At 39.4% G+C, this 16,022-nt stretch overlaps 1 protein-coding gene across 1 annotated transcript in view; it reads left to right on the top strand.

The window, feature by feature from the left end:
- SHANK2 (SH3 and multiple ankyrin repeat domains 2) overlaps nt 1–16,022 on the top strand; it is a 618,929-nt gene that overhangs the window by 135,174 nt on the left and 467,733 nt on the right. The window contains exons 11-12 of the mRNA XM_084631101.1: nt 2,170–2,286; nt 13,495–13,572. Of these exons, the coding sequence (XP_084487227.1) occupies nt 2,170–2,286; nt 13,495–13,572 (195 nt within the window). The remainder of the gene's footprint in view (nt 1–2,169; nt 2,287–13,494; nt 13,573–16,022) is intronic.

Genomic DNA, 16,022 nt, shown 5'->3' with positions numbered 1-16,022 from the left:
TGAACAGTCATATTTCCTGGTTGCTTAAATGGGAGCTGTCCCCTTGTTTCAGGGCTGATTTTAGCCCAGAGATGGAGTGATTTGCCCAAGATCATGTAGTGAGTCAATAGAAAAATTGGGATTAGAAACCTGAGATTCCAACATTTTAGTCCTTTGCATGCCTGCACTGACTAGCTGGCTGACTATTGGAGATGCAGGCATCTGAATTCTGGAACTCAGTATCTGTCTATTCTAATCTAAACTGTACTTCCGAACACAAATATACATTATCATTTTGCAGTGATAGATTTGGGCATCCTATATGGCTGTTCCATTTGCTCCTTGGTGAATAATATCTTTCTGATGGATATTATTTTAGAGATTTTAGAAAGATTTTAGAATAAATCTTTCCTGTTCTATTTTCATTGAATCTATTTTTCCCCCCTCTACTTGGGCAAATAATTCATAATGAGTAAACTATTTAACAAATATTGTCCCGTCCCCCCCTTCTGCTTGTGAATGGTCTGTGACCAGAGACGAGAATAATGGTCCACTAGTTAGGGCACTAGCCTGGGACTTGGAAAACCTGGCTTCACTCCCTGCTCTGCCATAGGATAACTGAGTGATGTGGGACAGGTTCATTATCCTCAGTTCCCCATCTGTAAAATGGGGATAATAGCACTTCCCTACCTTACAGGGAAGAGAATCACTACATTAAAGATTCTGAGACATTCATGTATTATGGTAGTGGGAGCCAGATAAGTCACTAAGATTGATAGATAGAAATACTGTGATTTTTTTCCCCTCAGATTTATTCATTAATGAAAATTGTTCACCAGATTAATTCATGGTCTCATTCAATGAACAATTAATTTCACCTATTCAGTATTTGAAGTTTGGGCAGTGTGTCTGGCCAAATAATTCACAGGTTTTCTCTCTTTGGATCAAAGTCAGACCCTCTGTATGCAGGACCTCTGCAGTTATTGTTGAATCTCAATCATCTTTTACTGAGTTATGTTTTGTAATGATTTTTATTCTTCTTTATACAATACATATTTCTGAAGTACACTCTTATAGCTCTTGTGCTCACAGATCAGAGGAAGATACTCAGAAGGAAACAATGTCATGAAAAATCATTGACTTACAGTACTTCGGCTAATTTAATTCCCCAATATATCTTCACTCTTTAAAAGCAGTGTTCAGAAATCAGATCATCTTCAGTGCAATCTAGTGTCACCTTTCCAAAAAAAGCTTGATTTTCTACTCTAGAGCCTATAAACAGAAAATAAATGTTTTTCAGTCAAATATGCAGCATGCTAATTTACTGGCTCATGGTTTTTAATCATAATTTTTGCAGGTAAATGAATATTTTGTCTTTGTTCTGTTGTATATAGTTCCCACTGCATTAATAGGAGTAACAAGCACATGTTGGTAGGTACATAATTTAGAACTATTTATTTTATTGTATCTTAGACTGTTATCCTCCAAATTCTTAAGAAACACGTTTAACTTTATGCACATAAGGACTCCCATTGATTTCCACTTTAATGTGCAAACTCGAGCACATGTATACGTTTTTTACAAGATCTGGACCTTATGCCCCAATTAGGCCTCTATTGAAGTTAGTGGGAGTTTTTTCCATTGACTTCAATGGGAGGTGGATCAGACCCTTAACTTGCTCAATTTCATATTTACTATATCAAATATTATTTTCGTTTCAAATCTTACTTCCATTTTAAAGTGTTTTTTTTTGGAGCCAACCGAGGCACCTAGTGTCAGCTGCTGTGCACAGCATCCAAGTGTGAGTCCTGAACCCTTCCTGTGGTAAACATAGCAACACTGCAGAGACAGCAGTCTCAGCTGTTGGAGAAGGAAATGTGTCCCTTGGTAATGACTGGCTTCATCAGATATAGAAGCACTCTCTGGGGAGGGCCAGAACTGTACCAAATGCTGCTGTACTGAAAGGAGGGTTATTACAAGGTGGACCTTAGGAGGGAGAAATAAAGGAGGGGAATGATGGAGGTGGTGTCTCTCGGTGTTCCTACTGGTACTCTAGAATCATACAGAATAACTGAGAATTAGGCTATAAGGATGTAGCATATTCTTGGATGAAGAAATGTGTAATTGGGATATTTATCCGATACAGTAAGACTATATAGTAATCAAAATGTTAAATTTATGTCTTTATAGGCTTGCCGATATGGACATGTCCAGCATTTAGAACACTTACTTTTTTATGGAGCAGATATGGGAGCACAGAATGCCTCAGGAAATACAGCATTGCATATTTGTGCTCTTTATAACCAGGTTAGTTATTATTCTTCTATAGCTTTGTATTTCTGTGTCTTTTTTGGGAGTTTTTTTAAAAAAATCTTTCATGAAATGTACGAATTAGAGTAGAACTGGAACTGAAATTTTCTTCCTGTGGAAAATCTTGCATTTATGAAACAATTTTCATTCCAAAGTGACTTCCACCAGTTCACTGGTGTGACTTTCTTTAAAAAATCATCAGCAAACATATACAGGAACTCCTCGCTTAAAGTCATCCTGGTTAACGTTGTTACGTTGCTGATCAATTAGGGAACATGGGCGTTTAAAGTTGAGCAATGCTCCACTCTTACATTATTTGGCTGCCTGCTTTCTCCACTGCAGGCAGCCTCCCTACGCTCCTCCCCGCCCCGGCCTCCTGCCTGCGGCAATCAGCTGGCTTGCCGCGTTTAGGAGGCAGGAAGAAAGGGGTAGGAGTGAGGACTTGGCGAGCAGGCTCCCCCTCCCTCCCCTGCCTCCTGCCCATGGCAATCAGCTGGCTTGCAGCGTTCAGGAGGGAGGGAGGGGAAGGAGGAGTGAGGAAGCAGCCTGCGAAGTAAAGGAGGATGAGGTGTGGGGGGGAGAACAGGCGGGTCAAAGGTGGGGGCTTGAGGGAAGGGGTGGAGTGGGCGGGCTGAGGGTTGAGCCCCCCGCCCCTGGTGCTTGCCGAGTAGGGGAAGCTGCTGCTGCGCAAAGGGCTTCTCCTAGCCTACAGCATCTACAGCCTCCTTGCCTGCCTCATTATCTCCAGTGACTTAATAGGATTTAAAGATGTTGTCCCCGCTATGAAGAAAGATATCCTCTGCTTGGCCAAGAAAGGTTTTGATGAGGTGGAAGAAGCTGATGTTACACAACTTCTGCAATCACACGGAGAAGAGCCAACAAATGAAGATCTGATGCAACTCGAGGTGATGAGAGCAATGGAAGAAGACGGCCAAGAAGTAGAAGAACCAACCCATCGAAATTTGACTGCCACTTGTGAATTCCCCTGCAGGAAGTTAACTACCCTGCCCTCAGGCAGAGAAAAAAAATAAACTCCAGCTGCTCACAGCTTAAAAAAAAAAAACCTCCCTGCTTTCCAAGCAGACAAAAGGATAAAAAAAAAATGTCCTTTTAAAATCCTATTGTGCTTTTGGTCCAAAATGATCCCACTGCTCTGCCACCATGTCAGGGTTCCTTCCCCACTCTGCACTCTGGGGTACAGATGTGGGGACCCTCTTGGAAGACCCCCTAAGCTTTCTGAAGCTTTCCAAATGATTGAAGCTGGCTTACAAATCCTGAGTGATGACAATCCTACCAGAGAACGCAGCTCCAAAGTGATTAGGGGAGTTGGTCATCTAATGACTTGCTATAAAGAAATTTACCAAGAAAAAAAAAAGGAAAGCAAAACAACAATCTCTAGATGTGTTTTTTTGAGTTCAGAAAGTTCAGCAAAGAGGAGCAGCCAGACAATTCACCCTCTTCCACACTCTGACTCCACCACCTCAACCAAGCTTCATACTCAGCAATGATTGTAGTATTAAATTGCTTGTTTAAAATTGTTTAAAATGTGTATAATGCCTTTTGTCTGGCAAAAAAAAATTTCCCTAGAACCTAACCCCCCCCATTTACATTAATTCTTATGGGGAAATTGGACTCACTTAACATCTTTTCACTTAAAGTCGCATTTTTCAGGAACATAACTACAATGTTAAGTGAGGAGTTCCTGTATTTATTGAATGGTTCACCGTTAGTTCTGAAGTTTATTGTAGTTAGCATTATGGAGGGATGATTGCTGGATGTCCGGGTCATAGCCAACTCCTCTTCTTCAGCAGTTAAGGTTTGACCCTGGTACTAAGTATTGAGAATATTTGCAAGAAAATGAGCTGGAGATAGTGCTTGTTCCGTTGGTTTTTTTAATGCTTGTAATTTAACTCTGTCATTGCATATTTCTCTTTTTAAGATCTCACTCAGTTCCTTCCAAATTTCAACAGCGTCAGCAATAAAAGAGCTGTTTCCCTGCATTTTGTTCAAGGCTACAGAAATAGGCTTCAGGGTACTCAGCATGTGTTCAACATTTCTCTTAAGCCCAATGTTGAGAACTTTGGCTGTGACGGTGCCATCTATTTTTTTCATGATTTTGTTCACAAACTGTCATCAGATTAGGCCAGTTCTTGATACAGTGCTCAAAACAGTCCACTACTGAGTTTCATCGCATGTTTTGTGGGAGACTTAGCTTGGTTCCTCCCACTTTTCTCAGAGCAGCTGCTGCAAAGTGGTTGTTACGGAAGTATTTTGCAATTTCAACAACATTAGCCGTTATTTCTGGAACACTGAAGTCTTTGGCTAGGAGGTGCATCAAATGAGCACTGCAACCATAGGTTATTAGCTTGAGACTCTCTTCACTCTCTTCTAAATTTCTTCTCATCTTTGATACATTTGCAGCAGTGTCTGTGACCAAGCTGCGTACTAGACATTTGAATTTTTTTTCACAGTTTGTTTAGCTTTTACTGCTACGTCTTGTAAGTATTCTGCTGTGTGTGCATTTTCTGATGTTTCAATTGTTTCTGTAAGGAAGACATTCCCTTCTTCTGTTGTCACACAAGCACGTACAACAGGATCACTGTGGACATTGCTCCACCCATCAAGACTGAGGTTAACAATTTTAGCCTCTAGATCTTTTGCACACTGCTCATTTTCTCTTTCATACACTTTATCCAGCAGTTTGCCTGCGACATCTGCTCTGTTGGGTAGACTGTATCCTGGTCTTAATGACTTAACCATGTTAATGAAGTGTGGGTTCTCAATCATACGGAAAGGAGAGTTTGTTGCATAAACAAACCGGGCAATTTTTTCATCCATTACCTCTTTTTGTAATCGGCTGGTTCTTATCACAAACTTATCTGTGGTTGTTTCTGGATGATGGAGTTTTTTTTTCTTTTTGATACAGGTGATGTACTGTGGCTATGTGACATACAGGATGTGACTGAAATGCTATCATTGGCAGATAACTCTGAAACTATAGAAAATTGTAGTGATCTTGAAGGTGGATAGTCTTCAGAATCCTGTATGTTGAGGATGGATTCTCATAAACAAAATAAGTCAATGCAGTTATTTAATTATTATTACCATATTGCTCGTTTAGTATTACTCATTGCATTCACTAACACTCAGTGCTACTTTAAAGGTGAAATTGTAAAAGGAAGATCTGCCTGTTTCAGCTCTTTATTTTTTTATCACAGCTGCATCTAAAATGGTAGTACCACACTGTAACAACTATATTTTTTGCTCAAACATGAGAATTCAAGTATAGTCCAGAAGGAAGACAGGCAAGAAAGAAGTACGAAATAAAAAAGTTTACCAACCTGAAGATCCTGCATGTTCAGACATGTTCTTTTCATCATCTTCCACGCAGCTTCCTCCTGAGAAGGCATGATGTTGTTTCATGCCGTCAACCAGGCCTTGCATTTCTTTGTTGCACTGTTTGCATTTTGCACGCATGCCTGTCTTACCCACAGGTAAAGGAACTTCATTAAAATATTCTCAAACTGGGTCTCTTTTATGGCCTGCTGCCATTATAGGTTTTCCCTTCTAGTGAGAGAATGGTATGATATATCTCAAATCAATGAAGGCTATACTCAGAAAACCTCAGGACTTCTGGACTATGCTGCTCAAACAGTTTTACTTTTGTTTCTACTTCCTGTCCCTCCCTTCTTACATTTGCTCCAGACTTCTTCTCCTTGTCCAGATCTTTTCCACCCCCAGCAATCTTCTACTCATTGAACTTTTTGAAACTTTGCACTTTTAGAGAGAGGTAAGGGATTGACTATGTGTACACAAATTTGCAGACGTACAATAGGGCTGAGGTCTGTCATTTCTCACCTCCTTATATTATTTAGTTATTTAAAAACATTTTTGCTGTTAACAAGCATGTTATCTCTGGCGACACAAATCCACAGTTTGAGAACAGCAAAACTAAGCATCTCTGATGGTATCTTCTAGACTGAGCACTGAGTCCCATTGCGTAGATAGAACGATTAACCTAAATAATCTATACAGAAACCCCTGGAGCCCCATAAGATTGGGTCCCTAATCCATGAACTACTGGAACTCATTTACAAAACTTTTCTTAAACATTACATGAATATATTGTCCCATACTATAGAATCAGAATTTATAATCCCTATTCCATGATGAGATATCTTTGAGCTATAATGTATCTTAATTAAAACTATCTTTAAATAGGTTTCAGAGTAGCAGCTGTGTTAGTCTGTATCCGCAAAAAGGAGTACTTGTGGCACCTTAGAGACTAACAAATTTGTTAGAGCATAAGCTTTCTTGGGCTACAGCCCACTTTATTGGATGCATAGAATTGAACATATAGTAAGAAGATATATATATATATATATACATACAGAGAAGGTGGAAGTTGCCATACAAACTGTGAGAGACTAATTAATTAAGATAGGTTTTTTTCCTCAAAAAGCATTTTATCAAAAAAAATCCGGTTTAAATTAAAAACATCTGATTTTTTTAAATTTATTTTTTTAAAAAATCATTAATTTTTATCCACCCTGGGGTCAACTTTGCCCTCATTTACATCTGGAAAAAGGACTGCATGAGTTGTAGATGGTAGAATTTGACCCTGAGCAGATAAACTAAATAAAAGGATGCAAGGAACACAGAGCTGTAGCTCTTAAAATATAGCTCTCTATATCTGCAATTATTTTGGACAAATCTTCTTTTAATAATTATGGGCCAGACTACGGTGAGTGGCTATGCATAGGAGTAAAGGGGTTTAAGATGCCATCCATCACTCTGAGTTGGCTGTGCAGGGCCTACTCTAGACTTGAATCCAGACATTAGGCAGAAAGCAGAAGTTGAGTGTCTGATTCTCTTGCCTTGCATGCAAGTGCATAGGGAGAAGTGGAGAGTTGGCAGAGTCTTCCATGCATCAGCAAGCAGAGCTAACTGGACGTGGGGACAAATTTGGTGCTTTTGGTAATGATGTAGCCTATTTTGCCAAGATCTTGAGAGGGGTTGGAAGTCAGAGGGATGTCCAAGCTGAAGTTCTTGGAAGAGACCTCAGGAATCTTCTATGATTCTTTCCAGAGCTGCTACTGGAGCATCACACTTTCTCAGGACTGAGAGTAAACTCTCAATCTAGTCCTCTATTGGGTGTGAAGTTTGGCTGCATTAGGTTTGAGTTGCAGTCATACCAATGAGCTGCTACTGGTAGATATGCTTCCCCCCTTACAGCCTATTGTTTTGCATATTTGGATATGCAAATTCAAAGGCAAAACCTTCTTGCTTTATTGAAGCGAGTAACTTTGAGAGGTCAATGGGACTACTCCTAAGTATAAGGCAAACAGGGCTTTGTGCTTTTACTTTCACACTGGGTCATTTTATAACATTCCAGCACTGTATGTATTAAAACCATATTAGGACACTGTGCATGGAATGCTACATTGCATTAGAAAATCACAAGTAATGAGGCATGATTGTAACTAGTAAAACATCTGTTAAAGCATCTGCTTCTTAATTAATTACCATCTTGATTGAAAAAGACTTGTCAAAGCAGATTTCCTCACTTCCTTTAGTATTTCTAAAATATCTTGATTTTTTCAAAAGAGACGATTTTTGGAATAATTTAACATAAGAATGCGTTTCGTGTTCAGACTTTGAATGCTTGTGGGTTGCTGCATGCATTCATCTCACTTATAACATCTGTGTCCCATGTTGCAAGGGAATATTTAAGCATTTGTATTGTAAGCCTCTGTAAATCACCAGAGAGGAGAGAGACATTAGCTAGTGTAAAGTGCTGCTCTCCAACAAAAGGTGTTATGTCGTGGCTAACAAGGAGGGCCCATTGACACCAGATGGACTTTTGTGGAACATTAAAGAGGACAAAAAACTTATATTGAAACTTCACATACTATAGTTCACTAACCTTTACCACACATTGCAATCCTTGCATATCGTAGCTTTAGTGGACATTTCTGAGACAAGACGTTCTCCTTATGGATCTTTTACTGGAACCTTGCATCCTGTGATTTCACTGTTATAACCCACATGTTTCCTGTTTCCTGGGCTGGCTGATCAGGGATGTGTGAAAATGAATAATTATTTACTGGCAGTGTTGTTGTTAGAACCAGTAAGTAAGTAATTGTTACAGATCTCTACTAAACCATTCCTTTGTTCCTTCTGTTAAAGGATGCTTTATCTTATGGCAAAGGGGAGGGAGGTGGATGGGGAGGATAGGATGGGTGACAGTGTCCTTTTTACCCTGTAATTCCAGTAGGTGGAGTCATTACCCATTTGATTTTGTTTTAAACCCAATTTGAGTTGCTGGGAAATACTCTCATCAGTCAGTAATTTCCCCTTCCTGGATGCCAATTAAATGATGACCTAAATAAAATGATGACCTGATTTTGTTTTAAAGTCACTTTACAGCTCCTGGTCTCTCAATAAAATTATTAGTCTATATTTTATAAATTATGCAAGTATGATATGTACATTCCTTTAAAATACAACCTATTGAACTTGTTTTACTTACTGTGCTACTATGAAATCAACTAATAGATATTTGATTTTAGGCAACAAATCTAATCTGCTGACAGCCCACACATCTTTATAAAATTCACTTAAACCCCTGATGGCTAAAAAGCTGCTTCATGTTTATTTTATGTGTCATAAGTAAACTGCATTAAATGGTAAATATCAAAGGTTATTAAACTGTCAATACTGCACTTTGTCAAAAGCCAGAATTGTAGCATTGGTAGGAAGAATCTTAAACATGTGATGTAGACTTTTTTTGAACTGATAAACTGAGCTGGTGGAAAAATGCAAATAGTTTTTAATGGGAATTGTCCCATGAATACTTAAAAAAAACCCTAAAATCTGAAAATGTTTTGGGTTTTCAGTTCTTCATAGATTTCCAAGGCCAGAAAGGATCATTGTGATCATCTAAGCTGACCTCCTCTAAAACACTGGCCATAGAACTTCTCCAAAAAAATTCTTAGAGAATATCTTTTAGAAAAACATCCAATCTTGATTTATAAATTGCTAGTAATGGAGAATCTACCGTGACTCTTGGTAAATTGTTCCAGTGTTTAATTAACCTCAACATTAACATTTTTACCCTAAATACAGTGTGAATTTAACCTAGCTTCAACTTCCAGCAGTTGGACATACTTTTCTCTGCTAGATTGAAGAGCTCGTCATTAAATATTTGTTCCCCTGGTAGATACTTATAGGCTAATCAAATCCTTTTTAACCTTCTCTGTATTAGCTAAATAGATTCAGCTCTTTGCTATAAGAAATGTTTTTTAATCCTTCCCCATCCCCTTCCTTTTTATCTCTCTTTTCACTGAATGGGAAAAAATAAAAAGAGGGGGGAAAGAAAGAGAAAGGGGGCAAACTGGAAAAAAAATCTTTTTATAAAAAAATTCTACCATAACAAACATATTCTGTGAAAAATTTCATCTTAGGGAAAAATACCATTTTCATGGTACATCTTGTTGGAAATTTTTTGATTAGCTCTATGGATAAGGCACTAGGAATACAATTATATTGTGGTGTTGCAGAAAATACAACAGTTGTATTACATTTGTAAATCACGTCCAAAATTTTCAAAGGAATGAATAACTATTGTATAATCCCAATGTATTTAATTGCAAAATGTAGCCAATATATTAACTGAAACTTAAGCAAAAAAGGCCTGTAAAGTGTTGCAATTCTGTCCTGCACATTATACCATTGGCAGAGTCTCTCACATTGTATAAAACACCCTAAATCCCAATATTTTGTGGTTATAAAACTTATTGTGAGCTGAAGCTTAGTACACATATTCATTGCCCACACTAAATTTACAAAACCCTTGAAACAAACCATAATACTTGAACTGTTGGATAGGAACTGCAAAAAGAGAGGGGTGGGGGAAGGGGAAATGTATTTTCAGAACCATTTTGTGTTTTATGAAAGACAAATAAATTATAAAATAAATGTGAATTTAGGTACTCTGAAAATTAAATTATGATCAGTTTATAAATACTGTGAGTTTCAGAACACACGATACCTTAATGAACAAATTGTGGACCGAGTTGGGAAATTTGGAACTTTAATATGCAAGCTTGCAATCCAGCCTTCCCATTTTTTCTCGGTAGAACATATGGACATAGTGAATATTACCTGAATGATACATGCATTGTGCCAGCCTAGGATCATCTGGTATGAATTTGAAATAGGGGTCACTTATTGGCATCGCTAGAACAAAAGCCCTATCAACATTATTTAAATCTTTAGGTCTTTCTTTAGGCTATAGCACGTGAATTTTCCCTTGGCTGATTATTAATATGTAAAATCTTTGGAAAAACATTATGGTCCCATGAATTAATTATAGATAGATAGATACAGACAGATGGACAGACTCTCTTCCTTGCCTGTCCCTGTTTAGCACTGTAAAGTGCTCTCCTGAGCTGTTGGTTTGATGCAGTTCTTAGCACAGGTAGGAAATATTATATAACAGGCGTGGCCAACCTGTGGCTCTGAAGCCACCTGTGGCTCTTCAGAAGTTAATATGCGGCTCCTTGTCTAGGCACCGACTCTGGGGCTGGAGCTACAGGCGCCAACTTTCCAATGTGCTGGGGGGTGCTCGCTGCTCAACCCCTGGCTCTGCCACAGGCCCCGCCCCCACTCCACCGCTTCCTGCCCCTGAGCCTGCCATGCCTTCGCTCCTCCACCTCCCCCCCCAGAGCCTCCTGCATGCCACGAAGCAGCTGATCAGGAGGTGCGGGGACAGAGGGGAAAGCGCTGATCTGTGGGGCTGCCAGTGGGCCGGAGACGCTGGGACCGGGGTGGGGGGTGGCGTGGAGCTGATGAGGGGGCTGCTGACGTATTACTGTGGCTCTTTGGCAATGTATATTGATAAATTCTGGCTCCTTCTCAGGCTCAAGTTGGCCACCCCTGCTGTATAACTAGGGCCCTACCAAAATTCACAGCCATGAAAAACGTGTCATGGACTGTGAAATCTGGTCTCTTGTGTTCTTTTACCCTATACTATACAGATTTCATGGGGGAGACCAGTGTTTCTCAAATTGGGGGTCCCAACCCAAAAGGGAGTTGCAGGGGGGTCGCAAGGTTGTTTTAGGGGGTTCACGGTATTGTCACCCTTACGTCTGCACTGCGTTCAGAGCTGGGTGGCCAGAGAGGGGTGGCTGTTGGCCAGGTGTCCATCTCTGAAGGCAGCGCCCCGCCAGCAGCAGCACAGAAGTAAGGGTGGCAATACCATACCATGCCATCCTTACTTCTGCACTGCTGCAAGCGGTGGCTTTGCCTTCAGAGCTGGGCTCCTGACCAGCAGCCACCGCTCTCCAGCTAGCCAGCTCTGAAGGCAGCGCCGCCACCAGCAGCAACGAAGTAAGGGTAGCAGTACTGCAACCCCTCCTACAATAACCTTGTGACCACCCCATGACTCCTTTTTGGGTCATGATTCCTATAATTACAACACCATGAAATTTCAGATTTAAATAGCTGAAATCATGAAATTTATGATTTTTAAAATCCTATGACTATGAAATTGACCAAAATGGACCATGAATTTGGTAGGGCCCTATATATAACTATATTGTCTAGCATCCTATCCCTTTTAAGAATATTAAATTACCTCTCTATGACAGGTGCTAGAATCCTGACTAGAAATGCAGAGCCAAACTGCTTGATTTACCCTGTCAAGCAGAACAGGGAGTAGTGGGTAAAAGGGGCTTTATGTTATCTATCTTTATGGAACCCTGATCCCAGGGGCACCCAGGGGCCATTTAGGACAACTATAAGTCCTCTTTGTGCTGAAGGGGGCAGTACAAGGGATTTACCAGGACCAAGGATCTGGCTCAGTATATCGGAAAGCAGAATGAGGAAAATTTCTTTTAAGGGCAATTTCCGTATGTACACCTGTCTGTGAATCAGGATTAGCTGAGCTAATAGAAACATACCTGACAAGAAAACATAAAAACATTCTGAATTGTGGACTGGTTAAGCACAGGTCCCGAGATGAACATTAAAGACGACATGTGGAAATAGAATACTATATATGAATCAAGAAAAAGTCAAGTGCTCTGAAAAATGTCAGATCTATAGAAAAATTTCTATAAGGTTATTATCAGTAATATTTTACAACAGTACAGACTAGTGTCTTACTGCAATACAGTGTATTCAACTAAAAAAATATACTGATAGGATTTCAACTACATACTCTGTACCAGAACCTGATCTCATGTAATCTGGTCTCTCATTTGGGGAGGAGGTCAGGGTATATTAGTTTTGTGTTGTGGTGTTGTTATTTGTGTATGGAGGACTGGCTTTGTTATAGTATCAGCAGCTCAAAAAAAGTTTCTTTGAAAAAAACTTGTATTAAATATACTATTGCATTAAAAACAGCTAACTGCTTAGTTTGAGATATATACTGATAAATCAAAGTAAAATTGGGGTAATAAACTGTCCTCTCTGATTAGTGGATGTCTATATTAATTATTTAGGTCCAGGTTGTGGTACCCTTGATCATATAACACAATAATTTATTCCTTGAACAGTTCCCACTGGTTGGAAGGTATCAACATGAGCAAAGACCTTTAATGTACAAAGTTTAATTTGAAAACACTAATTTTGCTGTAAAATCTGGTTTGTTTAATAACTTGATGTAATTTTTGTAATATGTTTTTCTGAATTGTTAACAAGGTATTTAAATCTCAGTAAGTACTGTAGTCCCCTTAGTTGTTACTTACACTTGCTTGCAGGGCTAGGATGGTGTCCCTAGCCTCTCTTTGCCAGAAGCTGGGAATGGGTGACAGGGGATGGATAACTTGATGATTACCTGTTCTGTTCATTCCCTCTGAAGTACCTGGCATTAGCCACTGTCGGAAGACAGGATACTGGGCTAGATGGACCTTTGGTCTGACCCAGTATGACCATTCTTATGCTGTTTCCAGTACATTGAAAAATTGAACCTTGCCCATAACTACATTATTTAAGAATTTTCCAACTCTATTGAAAATTAAAATTATTTTAATCAACTAAATCCTTTGATTGGAACAGAGTTTCATATTTCTTGGGCTGTTGACTTATTGTTTTATGTTCAAAAACATATGCCAAATAACCACCAAATCTTATAATTTAAAGCCTATTTTTAGTGATTAAAGATTATAATCAATGAGTTCCTCCTTCTCTAATTTGCAGGACAGCTGTGCAAGAGTTCTGTTGTTCCGAGGAGCCAACAAGGAGTTAAAGAATTATAACAGCCAATCTTCGTTTCAGGTAAAAAAAAAAAAAAGACTATAAGGATGAAATTTGCCGTTGTGCAGAGGATCTGCAAAAGGCCTATGTATTCTTAAACCCTGTTTTGATTTATATGACATATTGAACTTTTGCTGGCCTTCTGCATGGGGTACCAATGGGGAGTTCATTCTAAGATGGAAACAGACGAATAACCCAGTTATTGCTACAGTAAAATTTGAGACCATGATATTTTAAGTGGGTCTGGAAAAGAAATCCCTGATGCAAAAACTCTGAAGCTTCAGGACATTCAGATTCAGATGCAAACTTTGTGGCTTTGGACCATCATTTTAATATGTATCTAGTACTTTAAAAACATATCAACCACCATTTTCATAATGGAACAGATACAGTACAGGTGATTAAACCTTTCCCTCACCACCTTACCAACGAGCTTCATCCCAGTTCAGGAATGAATCATTTTAAGGAGACTGAGAAATTTAGTCTTAGCCCTGTTGTATTAATTCAGATGGAATATATGTGCCCAATGAGTTAAAGGTGTTAACATAACCCAGTCACGGTCCAACATCAGACAGTTTTAAACAACGCTCAGGGTTTGTTATACAGAGACCTCAGCCTGCTTGGTACCATGGCAAATACATTATTAAAAATCCTTTTAACCCCTTATTAAAGAAACGGAGTGGGGGGGGGGGGAGACAGTTAAAGAGTTTGAAATGTAAATTATTAAGCAAGGCTTTCATTTTAACAACATTCTTTGGTCTCTTTCTCTTTAGCTGGAGAGAGTTTTTAGAAGGAAAACCTCCATGTTTGACAGTGTCTTAGATGGTAATAACTTGTATTTTTTGTGGAAAGGAGAAGAAATTAGTTAAGATAGGCTGGAGCTGCTGTTGTTGCTATTAAAGTCCGATCCTGTTTCCTAGAAGAAAACAAGAGAAACATACAGAAAAGAAGGAGAGAAAAAATAGCTAAGGGTGAATATCCAGCTTCTGTCTTTGATGTTGATTCTCATTTGCAGCCTCACTGCTGGAGAAACATAGGCACTATACATGGTCTTATCAGCCACTCTGAGACTTGACAAAATTGTACAAGCATTGGGCTGTTTGGGGCATTGAATTTAGCTGCCTCTTTCTGGTCATAGGCTTTACAGCAGTGTTGCAAAATAATCTTACTGGACAGATGATAAAAGGGGATGGATAGAAAAGAGAAAGAAATAAGGTGGGGAAGGAAAAGAACACAGAAGGTATATGTGTGTGGGAGGGGGAATGACAGTTTCACATCCCAGATGTTATTTGGAATTTAGCCAGAGCCGCTGGTGATGTCATCTAACTCCCTTTCTTTGGTCTGGCCATGTCAGGACATAAGGATAAAAAAGTCTGAGGTCCTAAGAGACATGGGGGTGGCATCCATGAAAGTGAAGCTGTCTCCTTCCTCTTCTCTCGTCTTTCAGTCAGTCAGCATTGTGGTAGGCAGCTTTTTCCCCCAAGGGAGTAATGGGAACAAGAACCCCCAAAGGGAGTAATGGGTGGAATAGCCTGTCCCCTTATTTTTTTATTCACCAGTTAGGCCTAATTTCTGACACATCAATTTTGGTTTATTGATTTCTGGTCAAACACTGTTTTTGTTTACCAGGCATAATCTTACCAGAGTCCTTGAATTATATCAGTAGGCCTTTTTTGTTTGGACTAATTCAGACTGTCTCCTTTCCACACCTTTTCCCCACAAGTTTTATTGTTATAGGTTGTTGTGACATTTTATGAACTTTCACTCACCTCTTACAAAAAGAAAAGGAGTACTTGTGGCACCTTAGAGACTAACCAATTTATTTGAGCATAAGCTTTCATGAGCTACAGCTCAGTTGAGCTCACAGTTAGGGTCAATTTGTAGTCCGAATATCAGAATGGCTTCTCTAGTGGGACTACCAATAAGGGTAGCAGTTGTACAAGCTATTGAATACAGAACTCAAAACAGCTGATGGACTAGTGTTGTTAATGCCTTGTTTAGTGATGATCTCAGGTATGGTATGTAAGACATGCAACAAGTGATGCCCAGCTGAGACAAGCTGTGCTGTGGTTCTACTGACATAGCCAGAGACAAGCTTTTTTTGTGGTCTGATAGAGTTGCTGCCTATAAACCACAGGGATCTAGGTTTGAGTCTTGGATGCTGTACCATGAAGGATGTACAGCAAGTCCAGTCACTGCATCTGGAGGGGATGCTGCTAATTTGCTAAATCTCCTCTATCAATCTGGCCCCCCATGACTGTAGTATCTGGTATTCTAGTGCCAAGTGGCAGACACAGTTTAAACAATTTCCATTAACAATGTGTTGGGTCCAAAAACTATTGATATGTGACAGTGTCATATGCCCCTGTAAGAGATTGTTTGGATTTTTTGCTTTTATTTTCCCTTTGGAGAGTCATGTCTGTGTGTGGCATATCTAACCTGGGTTGATTATTAATCCCCAGCAACATGTA

Source organism: Lepidochelys olivacea, assembly GCF_965140295.1.
Source record: "Lepidochelys olivacea isolate rLepOli2 genome assembly, chromosome: 6".
NCBI lineage: Eukaryota > Metazoa > Chordata > Testudines > Cheloniidae > Lepidochelys > Lepidochelys olivacea.
This window is presented reverse-complemented; position numbering and strand designations above follow the sequence as displayed.